The following is a 19,273-nucleotide window of genomic DNA, read 5'->3' on the forward strand; positions in this document are numbered from 1 at the left end:
GCCACAGGGTGTGCTGGGGTCCCCAGCCCTGGTCCTGGAGAGCCACAGGGCCTGCTGGGGTCCCCAGCCCTGGTCCTGGAGAGCCACAGGGTGTGCTGGGGTCCCCAGCCCTGGTCCTGGAGAGCCACAGGGCCTGCTGGGGTCCCCAGCCCTGGTCCTGGAGAGCCACAGGGTGTGCTGGGGTCCCCAGCCCTGGTACTGGAGAGCCACAGGGTGTGCTGGGGTCCCCAGCCCTGGTCCTGGAGAGCCACAGGGCCTGCTGGGGTCCCCAGCCCTGGTCCTGGGTTTTTACCGAGCACTTAATTGATCCAATAAATCAGCTGATTGGACCGTTAGTCCCACTCACCTGCTCCTCTGGACGTTACCCAATGGCAGCTGCCAAGGCAGAAATAGGAAGCTAGGCAGTTAATTAGCAGGATAATCAATACCAGTAGGTGCAGCTAATTATCCCCAATTTAATTTTGTTATAATTTTTCTGGACAATGCAAAATTGGTCTCAAATCCAGACTATTTCAGCATTTGGATGAACATACTTTTTGTTTCTATTCTAGCCAGTGTAGGTTCTCCAGTTCACATAAGTTCACTTCCAGTTCATGAAAATAATTTTGTTTGTCTAGCTTGGTTGCCTTGTTTTATTGTATAGTAAAGGGTGTAGCTACTGCGGTATGTAGTATATGATGCACTACTTTAAATAAAAGGTATTTTCTGAAAGGACTGCAATATAGATAATTTACGGGAGTTATAAATGAAATGCATTTATGCAGAGCTAGAATTGAATGCTACACCACAAAACTCAAACATGCAGAATAAATAAAAACGCTCTGAGGTCATGTGACCAGCGAGCAGATTTCCGCCACCAATATTTCACCCTCACACGCTGTGGCCGGGGTGTTCCCTGGTCACGCGTGTCAAAAGCATGTTCGCTCCAGGGAAACACGCTGTTTATTACCAAGCTGGACATACAGTACTGTAAATATTGATGTCTGCTACATTATTAGCCCCTGGATAATTTGTAGCGGGGGGAGAAGGCGGTGGGGGGCAGAGTTGGGGAGTTGCTGCTTCTGCCCAGTGCTTCTGTACAGGGTAAAATGTTCAGTGTTAAATCAACTCAACATGCAGTGAGGTCCGTAAGTATTTGGACAGAGACACAATTTTAAAGGGCTGCAATTCCTACACGGGTCACTCCATATGGATCCAAATACCCTCAAAATAAACCTTAATTTGTATAATAATTTGTATAACAATCCATATTGTCTGAACCTTGTAGGTCCCAACTGTACTATATTACAGTTGAATTAACACTGGATATTTGACTGTGAAGAAGTGCGTTGGTGAGGGCTTGCATGTGTAGACACCCCAGCGTTGGATATTGGGGTCCCTCAGCACCCGACCTGGGTCAGATACGTGACTGTTCTGGATGCAAATACTTTTCTGCGCTTCAGCTTGTCTGGTGTATTGGAACCAGGTCGGGGGCTGAGGTACAGTATTTGAATCTGAAACAATGACCTGCTCGGCACCCTCTGTGGGTTTTGGGTGTTGGTTCGCGGTGAGCTGGCCACACACCATGAACCATTCGTGCTTTGGGTTCGTTCTTAGATGCTGATTGGCTCCTTCCCCTCCCTCTCATTCCTCATCAGAAGCTCAATCAGTTTAAACGTATAATAATTACCCCCTTGTGTGTGGATGTAGCACTTAGTTAAACCAGCCGAGGTTTCCAGTGTCATAATGTAAATGTAGTCAGTTGATTAGGGGGAAGTGCTAAATGTAATCAGTGCAATAACTTAAACTAAAGGGAATTAGTCAAAGAAATCTGAAGCACATCGCGCTGTCCTTAAGCCTTGTATATAATCGAGAGAGCTGTGTGCGCAAGAGAGCTCAAATATCCACACATACCAGTGAAATTGGAGAGGAAGAGTCTTGGAACAAGCAAGGGAGGTTTAATAAAGAAAGAATGTCTCCCCCCCCCCCCCCCCCATTTACCGAAATCACTGCAAAACTGAGTGGTGAGAAATTCCCGTCAGACAGATCGCCCACCACCCTGCTGAGATCTGGTGTGCGGAAAGTGGAAAACAGCATATTAAAGAGCAATTTCAGAATGCAAAAACATTTTGGGGCGGCCTGTAATGTAGTGGTTAAGGTACATGACTGGGACACGCAAGGTTGGTAGTTCAAACCCCAGTGTAGCCACAATAAGATTCGCCCAGCTGTTGGGCCCTTGAGCAAGGCCCTTAACCCTGCATTGCTCCAGGGGAGGATTGTCTCCTGCTTAGTCGAATCAACTGTCACTCTGGATAAGAGTGTCTGCCAAATGCCATTAATGTAACGTAATGTCATTTAATCGAGATTGCAAAAATGCCATTGCGAGAAGGTATTACATATGCTATTTGAAAAAAGGCATGGACATTGGGTATTGCGATGACAGCATTTTGAATGCAGTGTGTCACTGAATCACCAGAATCTGGGGTGTACACTTGGGCCCTCATCCCTCACACTCCTCCTGATTACCCCGTCCTCAGGTTATTTTCTAGCCGTGTAACTGCGTGTAGTGTGTACCGCCTCATGGAACAAACAGGTGCCTGGACCGTGTCGGCACCCGCTAAATTATTCAGCCACAGAACGGGAGTCGGGTTCAGTGAAGCGCTCCAATGACGCCTTCCAGCACGGAGCTCTGTGATTGGGTCCCCGGCAGGGGGAGGGGCTTGGCAGTGGGAGTGATGACCTCACTCTTGCTGCAGGGTCTGATGTCAGAGGGTAGTCTTACTGCACTCGCCCCCTTCACTGCTGCAGTCTGCCTGTGCTGTGGATCCTCTCTCTCTCCTTCCCTCTCCATCCTTCTCTGCCTTCTCACTCTCTCTCCTTCCCTCTCCATCCTTCTCTGCCTTCTCTCTCTCCCCTCCCCTCTCCATCCTTCTCTGCCTTCTCTCTCTCTCCTCCCCTCTCCATCCTTCTCTGCCTTCTCTCTCTCTCTCCTTCCCTCTCCATCCTTCTCTGCCTCCCCCCACCCCCTCTCTCTCTCTCTCTCGCTCGCTCTCTGATTGGCTGTGCCCTGCAGGCATGTGTGTTCAGACCAGTTCCCTCTGGTTTAGCCTTTTGTTCCGGTCTGGGGTAAAACATCAAAGAGCTCTTTTCTTCTAAAAATATGTGAAAAAACCCATCACTCGAATTTAATTACACTCTCCTCCACCCCTCTTTCTTTATCTCTCCCTCTCTTCATCTCGGCTTCCCTCTCTCCATCACTCTTCCTCCTCCTCCCGTTTCCACAGGGAGTGATAACTCTGACCCCTACGATTAACATCACACACACCTGTCAATCAAAGTGCACGTTTCCCTCGGCTACAGGCAGAGCCCCGCAGTGATTGGCTGGATATTTTATTGTTAAAAATGGGGTTCTGATAACGATCTGAATGCTGTCCATCACACATTATTCTAGTGTATTATAATAGCAGTGAAAGCCGGTGCATTTTTTATTATTGAGCAATTAATGCTTTCTGATAAATAAAAAAAACACTGTCCCAGGCTCAGAAGCAGCACTGAAGCAGCCCAGTGAAATGCAGCGTCGTTTGCCCCCTGTGAGAACTCCAGCTCCCTGCCCCCTGTGAGAACTCCAGCTCCCTGCCCCCTGTGAGAACTCCAGCTCCCTGCCCCCTGTGAGAACTCCAGCTCCCTGCATGCAGTTCACCAGGAGCTGTGATTGATGGCTCACACCACTGACTCCTGCCACTTCTACTCTTCCTAACTGCCCCAGTCAACTTCCTGTCTTCGTGTCTGAGGCGAATACTCTGTAGTTCCCGTTTCCCTTACTCAACCTCTCAAGGTGAAAGAGAGAGAGACAGAGAGAGAGAAAGAGAGAGAGAGATGTATGTGTTGGGGGGGTTGTTGCTGGTATTATAATATGTTATTGTCAATGCTTTTGCTACACAAGTTCACTTGCCATGCAGATAAAGCACATTTGAATCTTGAATTTTAAATCTTGAGATTGGGAGAGAGGGAGAGAGGGGGAGAGGGTTGGAAGAGAGAAGGGGGGAAAGCAACACAGAGGGTGAGAGAGATCTATAGTCCCCCTAGCAGCCAGATATTTGAACACTTCATACAGCATTCATCATACAGCATAAGATTCTTCTGGAACATTCTTCAGGTCCCCCTGCCTGTGAACCGAATTAAACTGAACTGAGAAAGGGCATCCAAGCAAACAGCCTGCTTTAATCTCTCCGACTTTGACGCAGAGCACAGAATGAGCCTGAAATTTAAACAGTGTCTGTCTCAACAAGCCCTCTATATCCCGCCAGCAGCCGCTAGACATGTCTTCTGCTGCCTCGCCATTTCGGGAAGCCCCTCTTCTGTTCTGGCCCCTCCTGGAGACAGGGCCCCAGAGGGCCGATCATTTCCTCCCCAGCCGCGCAGTCTCGAACCCGCTCCCCTCGCCTCCTTAATCCTCCAGCTTCAGAGATGCCTCCTCCTTAAGACCCTCTGAGGAGTGAGGCTATATATAACCCCCGCTGTGGTCAGCCTGCCACAGCCCCCCCCCCAACTTAGAGAAATCCTCCTAATGTATCCCATAAGGCTGAGCACACGGCTGACAGACCCCCCCCCCCCATCCTCTCGATTTGCCGTTCTATTCAGCTGTCAGGGGCGAAATGAAGGGGGCGATAATCCCCCCCGCTTAACCGCCCGTATTCTGGTAATGGGGTAATTATTTGGCGGGCAGACGGACAAAATGGCCGCCCGTGTCCTGGGAACCGCTCACTCCATTGGACGGGGACCCAGCTGAAGCGCCTTAAAACGCCCTTTAACGCATAACCCTATCAACACAAACATGTACACCCTCAAGCAAATAATTTATAAAGCAAATAAAATACAAGGAAGAAAGGGCCATTGTCTCCCCATCAATCTGTGTCCTGCCTACTTCTGTCCAGGTCCATACTTTGTCTGGTTTTATCACAGTTTGTTTGCTTGTTTTCCCTCTCAGAGGTTTCAGCACATTGTTTTTATAAGTTTATAATTGTAAATCAATATGAAGTTGACCTAATAAAACATACAAACACCCTTTAAAAGGAACTCTTCACGGTCAAGGTCGGTCAATAAAATGTCGCCCGTTAAGACGCTAGCTAAGGCTTCTCGGCTCTGAGTACAGAGGAGGCCAGGTTGATGCGGATGTCGCAGGGTGAGTAGTGTCTGTAGGTTTGGCAGTGTCTGTAGGGTCGGCAGTGTCTGTAGGGTCTAGTAGTGAGATGTCAGACCACATAAAAGCTGTGCAGCTCTCCCTGGAGAGAGCCCTGAAGTAGAGATATCAATGATCAGGAAGTCAATGTCAACGAATCACAGGTGCTCTGAAACATTACAGCAGCTGATTATGTGCGTATCTGACCTGTTTCCTTGGTAAATAGGACAAAGGTTTTAAAAATGAGTGTCACCCTGTTAAGGTGCTAAATTCACATTTAACTGCTGTACTGCTTTTCTGCGAGGTACCGGAACAAAGTGACGTTCTCTTGTTTGCTGTCGCAAAAGCTCACAAAATATCCAACTCATTTCGGCCCAACGTTATCCACAAAGAGCCAGAGCTCATTCCAGGAATGGCTCGTGCAGGGTCTGGATCTTGTTTCCTGTGTATTTCACTTCTGGACAGCAGGGCTCTGGACGACATTAAGCAGGGCTCGCTACACTGTCATTAGCAGTCTCCCAGATGCTTTGTGCTTTTCACTGTCAGTCTAGTTTCTAATGTGCAGGTGAATTGACAGATACAGACAGGCTGGATTGCGAGACAGACAGACAGTAGATATAAATGGTAAATGGCAGGCATTTATATAGCACCTTTATCCAAAGCGCTGTACAATTGATGCTTCTCCATTCACTCATTCATACACACACACTCACACACCAACGGCTATTGGCTGCTATGCAAGGCCCCGACCAGCTTGTCAGGAGCATTTGTGGGTTAGGTGTCTTGCTCAGGGACACTTCGACACAGCCAGGGCGGGGGATCGAACCGGCAACCCTCCAACTGCCAGGCGACTTACTGCCTGAGCCATGTCGCCCCTTTGCCTTTGTCTCTCACACAGACACAGAAATTATTAAAATTGTGATGTAGATATAAAAATAGTGCTTTGTCATAGAACAGGCACCCACATCATAAAGCATGATTACCGAATTCGCTGGGTAAAACCCGGAACCTCTCCAAAATCCTCAACGACGACTGAAGTGAATAAAATCCTGCTTGTGATACAGGCCCCGGGCGTGCGAGACAAGACTGCGAAATGCATTCCAGTATCACAACGCCAGTTATGAAAATGAATAAATGCATCATTCCAGAACAGTTAAGTCTTTATTTTGCAGTCTGCTTCCATCCCGGGCCCCTGCAGTGATTGTAGGTGTACTGCGTGATGCAGAACAGTGAAGAAATGTGACGGCAGGGGGCCCCAGGGTGCAGGTTGGGCATCACCCCCGCCTGTGTTGGGGTGATTAGGTGAAGGTTATTATGCGGGCAGAGGAGTCATGTCACCTGGGCTAGGCTCAGACACAGAACTGCAGCCTCGGGTCACCTGTCACCTGGGTCACCTGGGTCACCTGTCTCTGCTGGGTCACCTGTCTCTGCTGGGTCACCTGGGTCACCTGTCTCTGCTGGGTCACCTGTCTCTGCTGGGTCACCTGTCTCTGCCGGGTCACCTGTCTCTGCTGGGTCACCTGGGTCACCTGTCTCTGCTGGGTCACCTGTCTCTGCTGGGTCACCTGGGTCACCTGTCTCTGCCGGGTCACCTGTCTCTGCTGGGTCACCTGGGTCACCTGTCTCTGCTGGGTCACCTGTCTCTGCTGGGTCACCTGTCTCTGCTGGGTCACCTGGGTCACCTGTCTCTGCTGGGTCACCTGTCTCTGCTGGGTGTCACATATCAGTGTCAGCTCAGGTTTGGCCTGGGCTGCAGTTTCTGCGTCTCACACATCGAGTGTGGCTACACACACACAGGGTGTGTGCGTGGGGGTGTATGTTTGTGTGTGTGCCTCTGTGTGTAGTTATGTGTGTGCTTCAGTGTGTGGAGGTGTGTGTGTGCACCTGTGTGTGTGTGCTTCTGTGTGTGCGTGTGCACCTATGTCTTTGTGTGCTTCTGTTTCGGTAGGTGTGTGTGTGTGCGTGTGCAACTATGTGTGTGTGCTTCTGTGTGTGTAGGTGTGTGTGTGCACATTTTTCTTTATGTGTCTCTGTGTGTATAGGTGTGTGTTTGTGTGCATCTATGTGTGTGCTTCTGTGAGTGTAGGTGTGTGTGTGTGTGTGTGTGTGTGCGCGCTTCTATGTCTGTAGGTGTGTGTGTGCACCTATGTGTGTGTGTGCTTCTGTGTGTGTATGTGTGTGTGTGCGCATGCTTCTGTGTGTATAGGTGTGTGTGTGTGTGTGTGTATGTGTGTGTGCGCGCTTCTGCATGTATTGGTGTGTGTGTGTGTGTGCTCTTTTGTGTGTGTTAGTGTGTGTGTGTGCATCTATGTGTGTGCTTCTGTGTGTGTAGGTGTAGGTGTGTGTGTGTGCGTGTGTGTGTGTGTGTGTGTGTGTCGCTTCTGTGTGCGCGTGTGTGTGTGTGTGTGTGTGCGTGTGTGTGTGTGTGTGTGTGTGTGTGTGTGTGTGTGTGTGTGTCTGTGTGTGTGTGTGTGTGCGCACGCCTGCACCCACTACAGGCACAATGCACTAGTTATTTCCATGTTTCAAACTGCGTCTCTAAACCATGAAGCGTGTCATTGATCTGCCTTAGACGTGTACAGGCAGCAAATAAAGAATTCAAAGTAACAAAAGGACTCTGTACTGGCATGGGACTGGTTTGGGTTGGGGTCCTTTTGTAGAACAGGAAGACTAGCTAACTTATTGCCGGTCATTACTGAACAGGCCAAAAAAGGGTCCTTTCCCTCTTCTTCATAGAGGAGCCCTACCCTCTATCATAGGTGTGAAGTGTCCCAGACAAACAAACCATTTTGCCTGACAAAGAACCCTCAAAGTAAATAGATAGGGTTCTTCTTTGGAATAACTGGGTTATTTTTGGAAAGTGTATTTACTGAGAGTGAATGATAAAGCAGTCGAATGTTGACTTTATCCATAAGCTAGGCCGTAGCCAACAGAGCTGACCCCAGGCCTGCGTTTAGGGGATATTCTACCACAAAGCCTGGGACAGTACTTTCCACCCCCATCAGCCGACTACAAGTTGAATGACTTTTTCTCTGAATGACTTTTGCTATATTTCCCCTGCAGCTGAGACTCTACAAAACTACAAAAATGGGGGCCCAACACCCTGTCACGTGACTCTTCATCCATTCCATCTTTATCACGACACAGTAAAATGTGCGGCATTAATGCCACGCTAAAGGCCCGTCCAAGAAGAACTATAACTATAACCATAATGATGCGAGCATCCACACTGATGAATGATAGCAGGATAAATATTTACTCATTGCAATGGCCACAGTATTAAAAGGGAAAAATATCAGTTCACATTTTGCTGAAGACCCCCCCCGGTATTTCTTCAGACATCAGTTGAGAAAGCCCAACACAGCATTACACTAATTACACTAATTAGCTGTGAGACATTCTGACTGCACCACCCACTGCTTCTCATGTTGTTATTACTCATTTTTATTTATTACTACATTCAAGAGTAAAGTGAAAATGAATTGGCTGAACTGGGATTTGAATGTGAATTTGGGAGCTCAGGTGTGTGGGCGTTTAGTGGGCGATTGAGAACGGTTTGGGTTTTGGGCAAGCCCATAAAACTGTGATAAATGTGATTTCCTGAAATTGCCATGAAAAAGCAAGATGGTTGAAGCATATCCATTCTGTATATAACGTACTGCATTATGAAAAGATACATTTCCTCTAGGGGATAACGTTTTGAATCCTGCAACATATTTATATAACAAGAGATGAAAATAAAAAAGAAATATTAATACATGTAACATAATAGACTGTGCACACAAAGCACCTGCCCTGGCCAGTGGTGTTATGGGTACTGTAGTCCTTTTTTATTATTTTTTTAATGGCATGAAGCTCCTATTCCACTTTGGCCTAGCCGTACGAGAGGCCGGGAGGTGCCATGAGCATGCGTAGTTACATACGTCTACGGTTCCTCTCTGAGAAAAGTATTCAATTTCAAGACACTGTCCATGTGCTATATTTCACCCAAATATACCTTAAATTTTGTACCTAACAATCCAGGCTATCCAACTACTCAAAAATTATTATGAACCTTTATTTATACAGGATAAGTTGACTGAGCACGCATGCTCTTTTGCAGCAACGCCCTGTTAATACCTCCCCAAGTAGCCTAACCTGCATGTCTTTGGAAGTATGGATCAACAGCTCATTGTAAGAATATTTTCATTGTAAGGTCTTTTACCTGTGTGAGTGCTATCTGGTTTTTGTTGTTATGGTTGTTTGGTGCACACCCGCCCACCCAGTTGACTGACGGGTCTCTTCTCGCTCCCCATTGGCAGAGCCAGGCGGAGGCGCACTACAAGGGCAACCGCCACGCCCGGAGAGTGAAGGGCATCGAGACCTCCAAGACCCGCCCCCAAGACGGCGACAAGCCCCCTCCCGCGCCCGCGGCCTCTCCCTCTCCCACAGGGGCCCTGCCGGTGACCCCTGACCCCGAGCCGGGCAAGCAAGGTGAGCGAGAGCGAGAGCGAGAGCGAGAGCGAGAGCGACCGGACTCTGTGTACCGCGTTGTAACCGTCCCCTGTCAAACGCCGCACCTCACTTCCTGTGCCTCTTTGGGGAGTGATGCAGGGCTTAAAGTTCTCAGGCACCACGCCTGATTTCAGGCATAGAGCAGTTTTAAAATGCATATAATACTTCATTCAATACATTGTACACATTTCCTCCTGGTCAACTGTTCAGGCTCACAAATTTCTTTGCTTTAATCCCTGGGGGGGGGGGGGGGGGGCAGTTTGTCATGTGTTCATAACCAGAGCCACATCAACTTTACTGCTTTATTCTATTACATTCATTTACCAGACCAGACCTTGGTTGAATATTGTTTTTGGGTTAAAATTTCTACACTTCACGGTCCTCTTAGTTGACCAGGCAAGATCAATCGAGCACAGAAAAGTATTTGAATCCAAAACAAGGATTTGATACAATGCAACTATATTGAAGAACATCAGTGAAATCATTGGACTAATATGAGGATTACTGCTTGACCAGGTCAACATTTCCAGCTACAACATCCCAACACAAGCAAGTAAAGATGCAACTGAAGCACTAATACATGTTATAAGTAATATGCTAACCATGAAACTCAATACAAAACCAGATACATTTGAAATGCATTAGAAACCAGTTAATTGAATTACTTCAGATTACAGACAGTGTTATTTACTGAATTTTCAAGGATGTACAAGACAGAATTATTTTATTTGATTTTACATTGTGGTTAGAACCATAGTTGGTTGTCTCACGGACTTACAGGAGTGGATGTATTTGCGCCTAAAGAGTGTATTTCCAATACATAAATTGGTGAGGAACATTTAATTTCCTACAACCTGACGGTTAATGCCTTGACTATGGTTGGCTTACCACCACAGCGTCTGAGCCAATAACTGTGTCTGATGATGTGTGTTCATTGGATGAATAAATACTCAAATTGCTCATTGGCTACCTAATGGTGGTTAAAATTGTATATTGCTATGCAATGTGCTGTTAGAATGTTGAAGAGATTGGTAAGACATGAGATACTGCCAGATCATTTATTTTTTGAACATCAACAAAAAGTGCTTTACAAAACAAAATAGTATTGAATTTAATATATTATACAACATAATTCCACCAGCTGAATATATAGTTCAACATTATCATCCAGCAGTAGAATTCAAAATATGTTCATTTATGGCATTTGGCAGACGCTCTTATCCAGAGCGACATACAGTTGATTAGACAAAGCAGGAGACAATCCTCCCCTGGAATAACGCAGGGATAAGGGCCTTGCTCAAGGGTCCAACAGCTGTGCGGATCTTATTGTGGCTAAACTGGGGATCGAACCACCGACCTTACGGGTCCCAGTCATGTACCTTAACCACTACTCTACTCTACACTACAGGCCGCATTTCATGACGGAGACTGCACACAATCAGAATACAGTGTGTGAATAAGGATAAGTGCTGATAGATTCACAATGTGCCCTATAGATAACCAGCAAATGGAAGCCGCAGGTTAACAAATGTTCAAAATTATACCCAAACTTCAGCCGAAAAAAGAAAAGAAAAGCAAAGAAAAAATAAAAGCGTGAAACTCCTCTTGCCCAAAAAAATGAAATCTGAATATGGTACTTAAACACTAAATTAACTCAAAACAAGGCCAAGGCTATCATTAGGGCTAGCCAATAGGCTTCACAATGATCGGCCCTAAAGCCTTGATGCAGGCAAAACAGTGTCACAGAAAATGCCTCCAAATTCACAGTAACTAGAGCAAGCAAAGAAATCTCAAAAGTGGTCCAAAACGCATCCTTAGCTCTAGCTCTAGCTCTAGCTGTGGCTCTAGCTCTGGCTCTAGCTCTGGCTCTGGCTCTGGCTCTAGCTCTAGCTGTGGCTCTAGCTCTGGCTCTAGCTCTAGCTCTAGCTCTAGCTCTAGCTGTGGCTCTAGCTCTAGCTCTAGCTGTGGCTCTAGCTCTAGCTTTAGCTCTGGCTCTGGCTCTGGCTCTGGCTCTAGCTCCAGCTCTAGCTCTAGCTCTAGCTGTGGCTCTAGCTGTGGCTCTAGCTGTGGCTCTAGCTCTAGCTCTGGCTCTGGCTCTAGCTCTAGCTCTAGCTCTAGCTGTGGCTCTAGCTCTAGCTTTGGCTCTGGCTCTGGCTCTAGCTCTGGCTTTGGCTCTGGCTCTGGCTCTGGCTCTAGCTCTGGCTCTGGCTCTGGCTCTGGCTCTGGCTCTGGCTCTGGCTCTAGCTCTAGCTCTAGCTCTGGCTCTGGCTCTGGCTCTGGCTCTAGCTCTAGCTGTGGCTCTAGCTCTGGCTCTAGCTCTAGCTCTAGCTCTGGCTCTGGCTCTAGCTGTGGCTCTGGCTCTAGCTCTAGCTCTTGCTCTAGCTCTAGCTCTAGCTCTAGCTCTAGCTCTAGCTCTAGCTCTAGCTCTAGCTCTAGCTCTAGCGGTTGGTCTGCCATGCGGTCTCACTGCGGGATGGTAGGACTAGGAAAGCAACCGGGGTGTAGGTTACTCCCTCTCTTAAGCCCAAAAGACAGGGCGTTGTCACACCCTGATTGGCCAAGAGGGGAATACACCAGGTTGCTCTTAATTACCAATTAAGAGGCAGTTCCCACAACCAGAGCTGCAGGTGAATCACATCACCCTCCAAATCAACCCAGTGGAAAGAATTCTGAAATGAGCAAAAAACAAAAAGTACTAACGAACTAGAGTCTAAATTGCCTGTGGGTATGAGTGTGTGAGTGAATGGTGTGTGTGCCCTGCGATGGACTGGCGACCTGTCCAGGGTGTATTCCTGCCTTTCACCAAATGTATGCTGGGGTAGGCTCCAGATCCCCTGCGACCATGTTCAGGATAAGCGGGTTAAGATAATGGATAGATGGATGGATGGATGGACTATCGAACTACTAGCCAGCACCATAAAATGAGTGACTGCTACATCGTAGCGGTCTGTGAGGGGTACTTGGAACTGTCTGCTGGCCTGCGAACACATTTTTATGGTTCGCTGGAAAACATATTTGTATTTAATTCTGAAGAACTTATAAACCTGGTTGGCAACGTGTTGTAAAAACATTCCTGGGTAATTTGTTCTGAGGGACAGCGTGTCATCGCCGTGCTGTGGAAGGCTTCAGAACGGTCAGCGCTAGCATGGCAACACCTGCTAGCAGTTACCATGGCAACTGCTGTCATGCTGAAATTGAAGCAATGATCGGCTTGTGAGAAGTGATGGTTTTGAATTGACCCCTGACTTTTAGTTAAACTGTTAGCTCTGCTCAATGTGTCATAATTCATGAACATTATTTGTGAATTTCTGCCTCAAATATGGTTAAAGATATTTAAATAACTTGGTATGTTTTAGTTAATTCCTATTGAGAGGAATATAGTTGAGCAACAGTCAGCAAGTCTTATGAATAAAATTAGAAAGAATTTGAATTACATCTGGGAGTAGAATTTGAATTCAGTTGGCATCTTCTTCAAATGATCACTCTCTCAGTTTCATGGCGCTAACCATATAAAATGAGATGCCTCGCAATCAGCAGCTGCTAATTATAGCTTTTATTATAATTTCACGTATTTGATTTGTATATTTTCTTAATCACTTTCCATAGCCCAGAGGGTGGTGGGTGTCTTTGTATTAACTGTTTTCAAATAAAAAAAACAATTGATCACAAATATCTCAGTAGTCATCAGAAAAAGAAAAAAAAACTTAAATAAAAAACAGCCTTTATTAACATTTAAGAAATAAGAATGAAAACACTCAAGCTGTAAAGGTTTCTGCAGAACATAAAACAATCTAAAATATTGTTTACAAAATTGAATTGTTTTAATGAAAGCTTTTCTGTTTTAATTGTGTGTTTGTGTATGCAGGCCATATAGTCGAGATATAAAAACCTGAGGGTTGCACATGGAAAATTGAAATAATTGAATCACAAACAGCGAGGAAAAGCATAACTGCAACCAAACGGAAAGTCAAGTTACACAGAAAGAGAACCCCAGTTGTGGCAGGTGTGAGAGCTCTGGACAAGTGGTGACAAAATGAAGTGTTGAGGCCTGACCTCCTGTGGGGTCAGACACTTAACTACAGGCCTATCTTACTGTTTAAAATTCTGCCAAAATGCTTGCAGTCTGTGGTCATCGCACCCATCAGTTGTGATGCATTTAACCAGAGGGCCAATCAGACCAGGGGTCAGAGGTCAGAGCTTCTGAGTGAAACTAGTAGCATAATGGACAGTTTCGTGTTGCCACGTTGAGACTCATAATCAGAGCTATCTCTGGATAGGGCCAGGAATTATAAGAACTCTATGTTCAGAAGTGCCTGATGCATACCCAATGTCAGTACATGATCACAAATCAAAAGGCCAGATCAATGCTCTGTAAACACACAGTCTGGTTGTTCATACTCAGCATGCGTTCTTACATCCCTGTGGAGGTAGTCCTCAAGGGGGCAATCCAAGACAGGTCTGAAAGACTGAGCAAGAGAAAATACAAATCAAAGAAGATGCACAAAATCAACAGTGTAGCTCAAAGCATCCACGTTCACCTATTTACGTAAGGGTTTGTTTCTTAGTGTGAGTTCCTGTGGACACACCACTTTGGTTTGGTTTTTCAACAATTTTGAAGAGTGCATAAAGTTAATTGCAATACAGTCAAATCGATTTTGTCTAAGCAAGGTGTTTACCAGTGCACACGAGTCCATTTTGGGCGTACTGTCGTGTTGTAGATTGTACATGTAGTCTACAACACGTGCTTCTGTCAAATCTCTGGACTCGTTTGACCCAAGAATGTGTCAGAGGAATCACAGGACTGGAAGCACTTATGCTTATTCTATCAGGGGAGACTTTGTCCAAGAAACAAAGCCCTTTTGACAAGGGGAGACAGAGTGAGTGGAAAGAGAATGTAAGCGAGAGAAAGAGAGATAATGGAAGAAAACAGGGGAGACAGGAATAGTGATTTAGATCGGGCTGTGTGTGTGTATGTTGTGTGTATGCGAGTGTGAGTGTGCCTGTGAGTGTGGATGTGTGTATGTATGTGAGTGTGAGTGTGTGTGTGTGTGTGTGTTTGTGCACCAGCAGAGGAAAAGCAGCTGGAGTCTAAAGAATGTCTGAAGGATAATGAATTGTGGCAGGTAAGTGTGTTGGTGGGTTGAAGCGTAGGGGCAGAGGGTGTCATGAGTTCTTTCCAGTCCTCCCTACGCCCCCCCTCCCCTTCAAAACAACAAGGTTTACTGGTTCCCTAAAATATTACCTTAGAGTCTCTGTAGAGGAATGGCACCCAGTATCGATTGGGGTCTCAGACATCAATCGTTTTCTGTTATTGAGATTTAACTGTTTAAAACTGATCATTTTAATGAAGCTGATGTGAATTATTAGCATGATCTGACTTAAGTGGGAGATAATGAATGAATTAATGTGGTAAAAACTGAGCTGCTATTTCTTTCCTGCTTTATGTGCCACATTCTTATCGGGATAGTGCAGCTGGACAACACATCCGCTGCTCAGAGACCTAAGCTTGGCTCCGGGTTTGTCCGAGTCCCCACTGGAGCTTCCTCAAAACCATCTCGCCTCTGAGAGTGACCGAATCTCAGCTGAACCAGGAAGAGTGTGTGTGTGTGTGTGTGTGTGTGTGTGTCTGAAGCCTAACAGTGTGTGTAATCATTAAGTGACGTGAACAGTGCATTGTTCCTGGCTCTTGTAAAATGTATTTTTCGCTGCTGTCCTTCTGCGTTGCCGTGTTAGCATGTTAGCACGTTAGCATGCTCTGAGGTCAGGGTTTCTCAGCCTGGAGTGGACAGCATTAGCGAAACTGCATTAGGTCATGCTTTCGTTTGATTTATGATGCTTATTAAAAAGACACTTTGTTGGGGGGCTTCTACGGAGCTCTGTTTTGTCTCAGCCTCACCCCAGCTGTACATACTCTACGCAGGGCAACGCTGAGTGCTCAAAGGTCAAATTTCGACAGTTTGAAATTTTCGCTGCTATCTTGGTTAATAATGGTTTGGTGGGTGTCTTGTACTGTGTTGTTGTTCAGATTTATTGTCTTTACATGAGAAAATCCCACAGAAAGATTCAGACAGATGTGGAGGTCAGTTAACCCCACTCTCTGCAGCTGGCTGTTGGGCAACAGTTGGGGAAGTGGGTGGATTTCAGGAGAACAGGGAACTGCCCGACATCTGTGGCTTTCGGGGAAAGGATTTTAGTTTGACGTGGACGAGGAGGGAGCTGTGTATCCCCCTAGGGAGGGGTGTAGCTAGGCTAGCTGATATTACTCAGCAGGTCCTGTCAGAAAGGGTGATGTCATCAGGAGTTCGGCAGACGAGAAACCTCAGTCGAGACGGTCATGTTGTTTGTAACTGCGAGCCAGCTAGCAGCGTGAAAAACCACAGCAAGTCAATTTCCTGGTGTCGATTAATTCTCTGGCTCTGGATACTACTTCAGGTTCAGATATGCATTTTTGAAACATTACATTCCGCTACAGTCTGCATTCCTGAGACCTAGATTCAACTCTGTCCACATACTGTACTGGCCAACAAGCGAGAGCCTTTTAATCATCTGTGTATTGCCAAAATGTTGTGTGTTTCCATGCCATTTTGGGGGTTGCTCCCACTTATCGTATTGAAAGGTCTCATTGAGCTCCACATACTGTGATTGTCTCCTAGCTCAACAACTAATAAAGTTGTTTTTAAAACCTGATGTGCCCAAAACCGTAATGCTTTGCTGAATTAAAAACTGAAATTAAAAACATAAAACCAGTTTCATGACCTTGTAAAATGTAAAACGGGATTATTATGATATATAAATCTGTAATTAATTCCAGGGTTTCTGCCCCTTCCCCCTGAGTTTGCAGACCACTCTAGGCTCATCCCTCTCCTGGTTTAAGCTGAATTGAATGAGACTACAATTATTTTAGCCTGAGGATTCAATCATGAATAATCATGTAGCAAATTCCAGTTAGGCGGGGCCGCATATCAGTGGGTTATAAAAGTGTAAACTGTAGGACTCTCTCTGGATAAGTCTGTTTAATAGATTACGTTGTAATCTGTCTCATATATTTAAAATATATGGACTGTTTATTAATTTTTCTGTTATTTTTTCTGCAGATGGATATTCTCTAAACTATCTACAAGGGGCATATTAGTGACAATAACTATGATTATTGTGTTTTTATTACTGTAGTTTCTCAGAGACTGATTTAATTTTAGTATATTCCTTCAAGATAAACATTTGGTAATCTAAGGATGATCAAAGGGAGTCCTGGAGCAGACATTAGGGAGAAATACAAACCCACAGCTTGTGTGCTGATCATTTGATGCAACATTAAGTATTAAAATTCATGACTTTTGTCCCGCGGTGTTGAAGTGGGAGTAAATGTCCTCTCCTGCGGTGTGTGTGGATGTAGTTGAGCCCTGGTTCAGTGCTGGATGTGGTTGAAAATACAGGGACTGTATGGTCACGCTGCTTCGTAATTAAACAGGCACAGTGTTGGGCAGCACGAGGGCCTTGTGTTTCAGTGCCTGTCAATCATTAAGGGTGCAGAGTGGGCTGGGTGGGGCAGGGGTATTGTAGGGCGGGGCTTCATCAAAATCAAAAAGGGGAGGGGCAAATCTTTGAGGCCTTTTTCTTAAAATTTCCTCTCCGTGTGTGTGTGTGTGTGTGTGTGTCTCTGTGTGTGTGTTCATGTGAGTGCACGTATGTGTGTGTTTGTGTGTGTATGATTTGTACTTTACATCTCCCGTGTGTGATGCAGTACTTGCAGTAATGTTTTAATTCAGGGTTGTTTCCCTTGTTGTGTGTTTAAAACAATGATGTGCTCTGCACTGTTGCTCTGAGTGAATAAACAGACATGTACGCATGCACACACACACACACACACACACACACACACACCACATAGTTCTGGTGTAAGATGACTCAAGGTGTCAGAATGCCTCATTAGATAAGGCGGAATGAAAACTGACGCACTTATTTCCCAGAACTAAGAATGGTATTATCATAGTGATAACGGTGTTATTAAGATTATTTTTGTAGTTAAGCACCAGGGGCCTGTTCCATGAAGCAGGATTAGGAGTGATTCGGAGTTAGCCTGATATCTGTACTGATATCTGAAACCCAACATGAGCAGCATTCAGTAAATCCATCCATCCATGAACCTGTCTCTGGTTCAATGCAGATGAGCCTCATTGTATCTGTTACATTGGACACATTGCAAACGTAAATTACTTCAAGGCTGGCTGTTAAATGTTAAGGTAAGCGTCCAAATAAATTATTCATTGTGTCAAAGACAACCACAATACTTCTTGATGTATTTCATCATCTGCTGCTTCAAACCAGAGTTGGGTACACACACACACACACACACAGACAGAAGCACACTGCAATGCTAAACCACATGCGGCTTGCAGCAATAGAGATTGCCGCATTGCTGCATTGTCTCATATGGTGTCACTGCCTGTCTAGCCAATCTTATTTCTACACATTTCTCCATCTCCAAACTGTCAAAAAACAAATGAGTAAACCCTGAAGTAATGATTTGATGGCAGGCAGTCCGGACTATATCTGAACTCTTATCTATGAGAATATTGAGTTTGGTAAGCAGTAAAATGCCTTCTGAATTCCGAGTTTAATTCTCTTGCAGTGCTGTAGCATAGAAGAGAGCTCAAGGCTTGTAAGGTCATCTTGTGCACCACAAGATAATTATAAGAGTGTTTCGGCTGGGTGGCGTTTGGAATAACGATGAGAACTGTAATATGTTGTGCATTTTAATTAGCTTAGCTTGGCAAACTGGGGCATGCTGTTGATTCATGTAATGTGTCACCGGTGGCACTTGAAGTGCGTACTGTACACCTTCCATGACCTCTTCCAGGACATGAACCTGGGGGTTTTCAAGACCAGGCTTGATACTGTGTTAGATGCTATTTAGCTTTTAGGTAAACTAGGCAGCAAGTACACTTACGGGTTGGAAAAGGCGAGCATTGCTGGGCTGAATGGCCTGTTCTTGCCATTACCTTACAGTTATGTTATGAAGGAGTCTGTTAACAAGGTGATCCCTTCAGTGACAGATTCAGCATCAAATTGTGCGTTTTTTTTATCCTTTATTTATGGGGAGATCCAGTGACAATGTGCATGCATTCCCTGGGAGAAAAGCCTGATAGAACAGTTGCAAGTGTGGTGAGAGATAAGAGGGAACAGGGGGTAAAGCCTCCAGAGTTTTTTTGGGTCAAGGGCCTTGCTCAACGGTCAATGGCACGGTTCTTAGAAGAGAGATAACATTATTTCAGCTTATAAAGCTGTACCATGCTGAAAAAAAGAAGAAGCTCAAGCTAAGTTTTGAAACAGCTGGTAGCTGGTTGACCAGTTCAGACCAGCTCAATTTTCAAGCTGGTCAAGTGACATAGCTGGATTTCACAGCAGGGTATTACTATACAATGCTGGGTGATACAGTATGATCTTTCACCTGTGCCATCATAAGGGATTGTTCAGCAGAAGCAGCGATTTAATCCCTTTGAGTCGGTTTTCTGATAGTGGCCCTGGAATTTGACACCTGTGCTTTAGAGAGAGTCCATATTTAGGCTATCAATCTGATTGATCGATGAAATGACAGGTTGACAGAGCTAATCAAGGCTGTAA

The 19,273-nt window shown here is 45.6% G+C and overlaps 1 protein-coding gene across 5 annotated transcripts in view; it reads left to right on the forward strand.

Moving 5' to 3' along the window:
* Positions 1-19,273, forward strand: part of LOC133110077 (zinc finger protein 385A-like) — a 108,267-nt gene that overhangs the window by 73,567 nt on the left and 15,427 nt on the right. For all 5 annotated transcript variants that reach the window (XM_061219948.1, XM_061219951.1, XM_061219949.1 and 2 more), the window contains one exon: positions 9,460-9,631. In XM_061219948.1, the coding sequence (XP_061075932.1) occupies positions 9,460-9,631 (172 nt within the window). The remainder of the gene's footprint in view (positions 1-9,459; positions 9,632-19,273) is intronic.

Source organism: Conger conger, chromosome 14 (genome assembly GCF_963514075.1).
Source record: "Conger conger chromosome 14, fConCon1.1, whole genome shotgun sequence".
Lineage (NCBI taxonomy): Eukaryota > Metazoa > Chordata > Actinopteri > Anguilliformes > Congridae > Conger > Conger conger.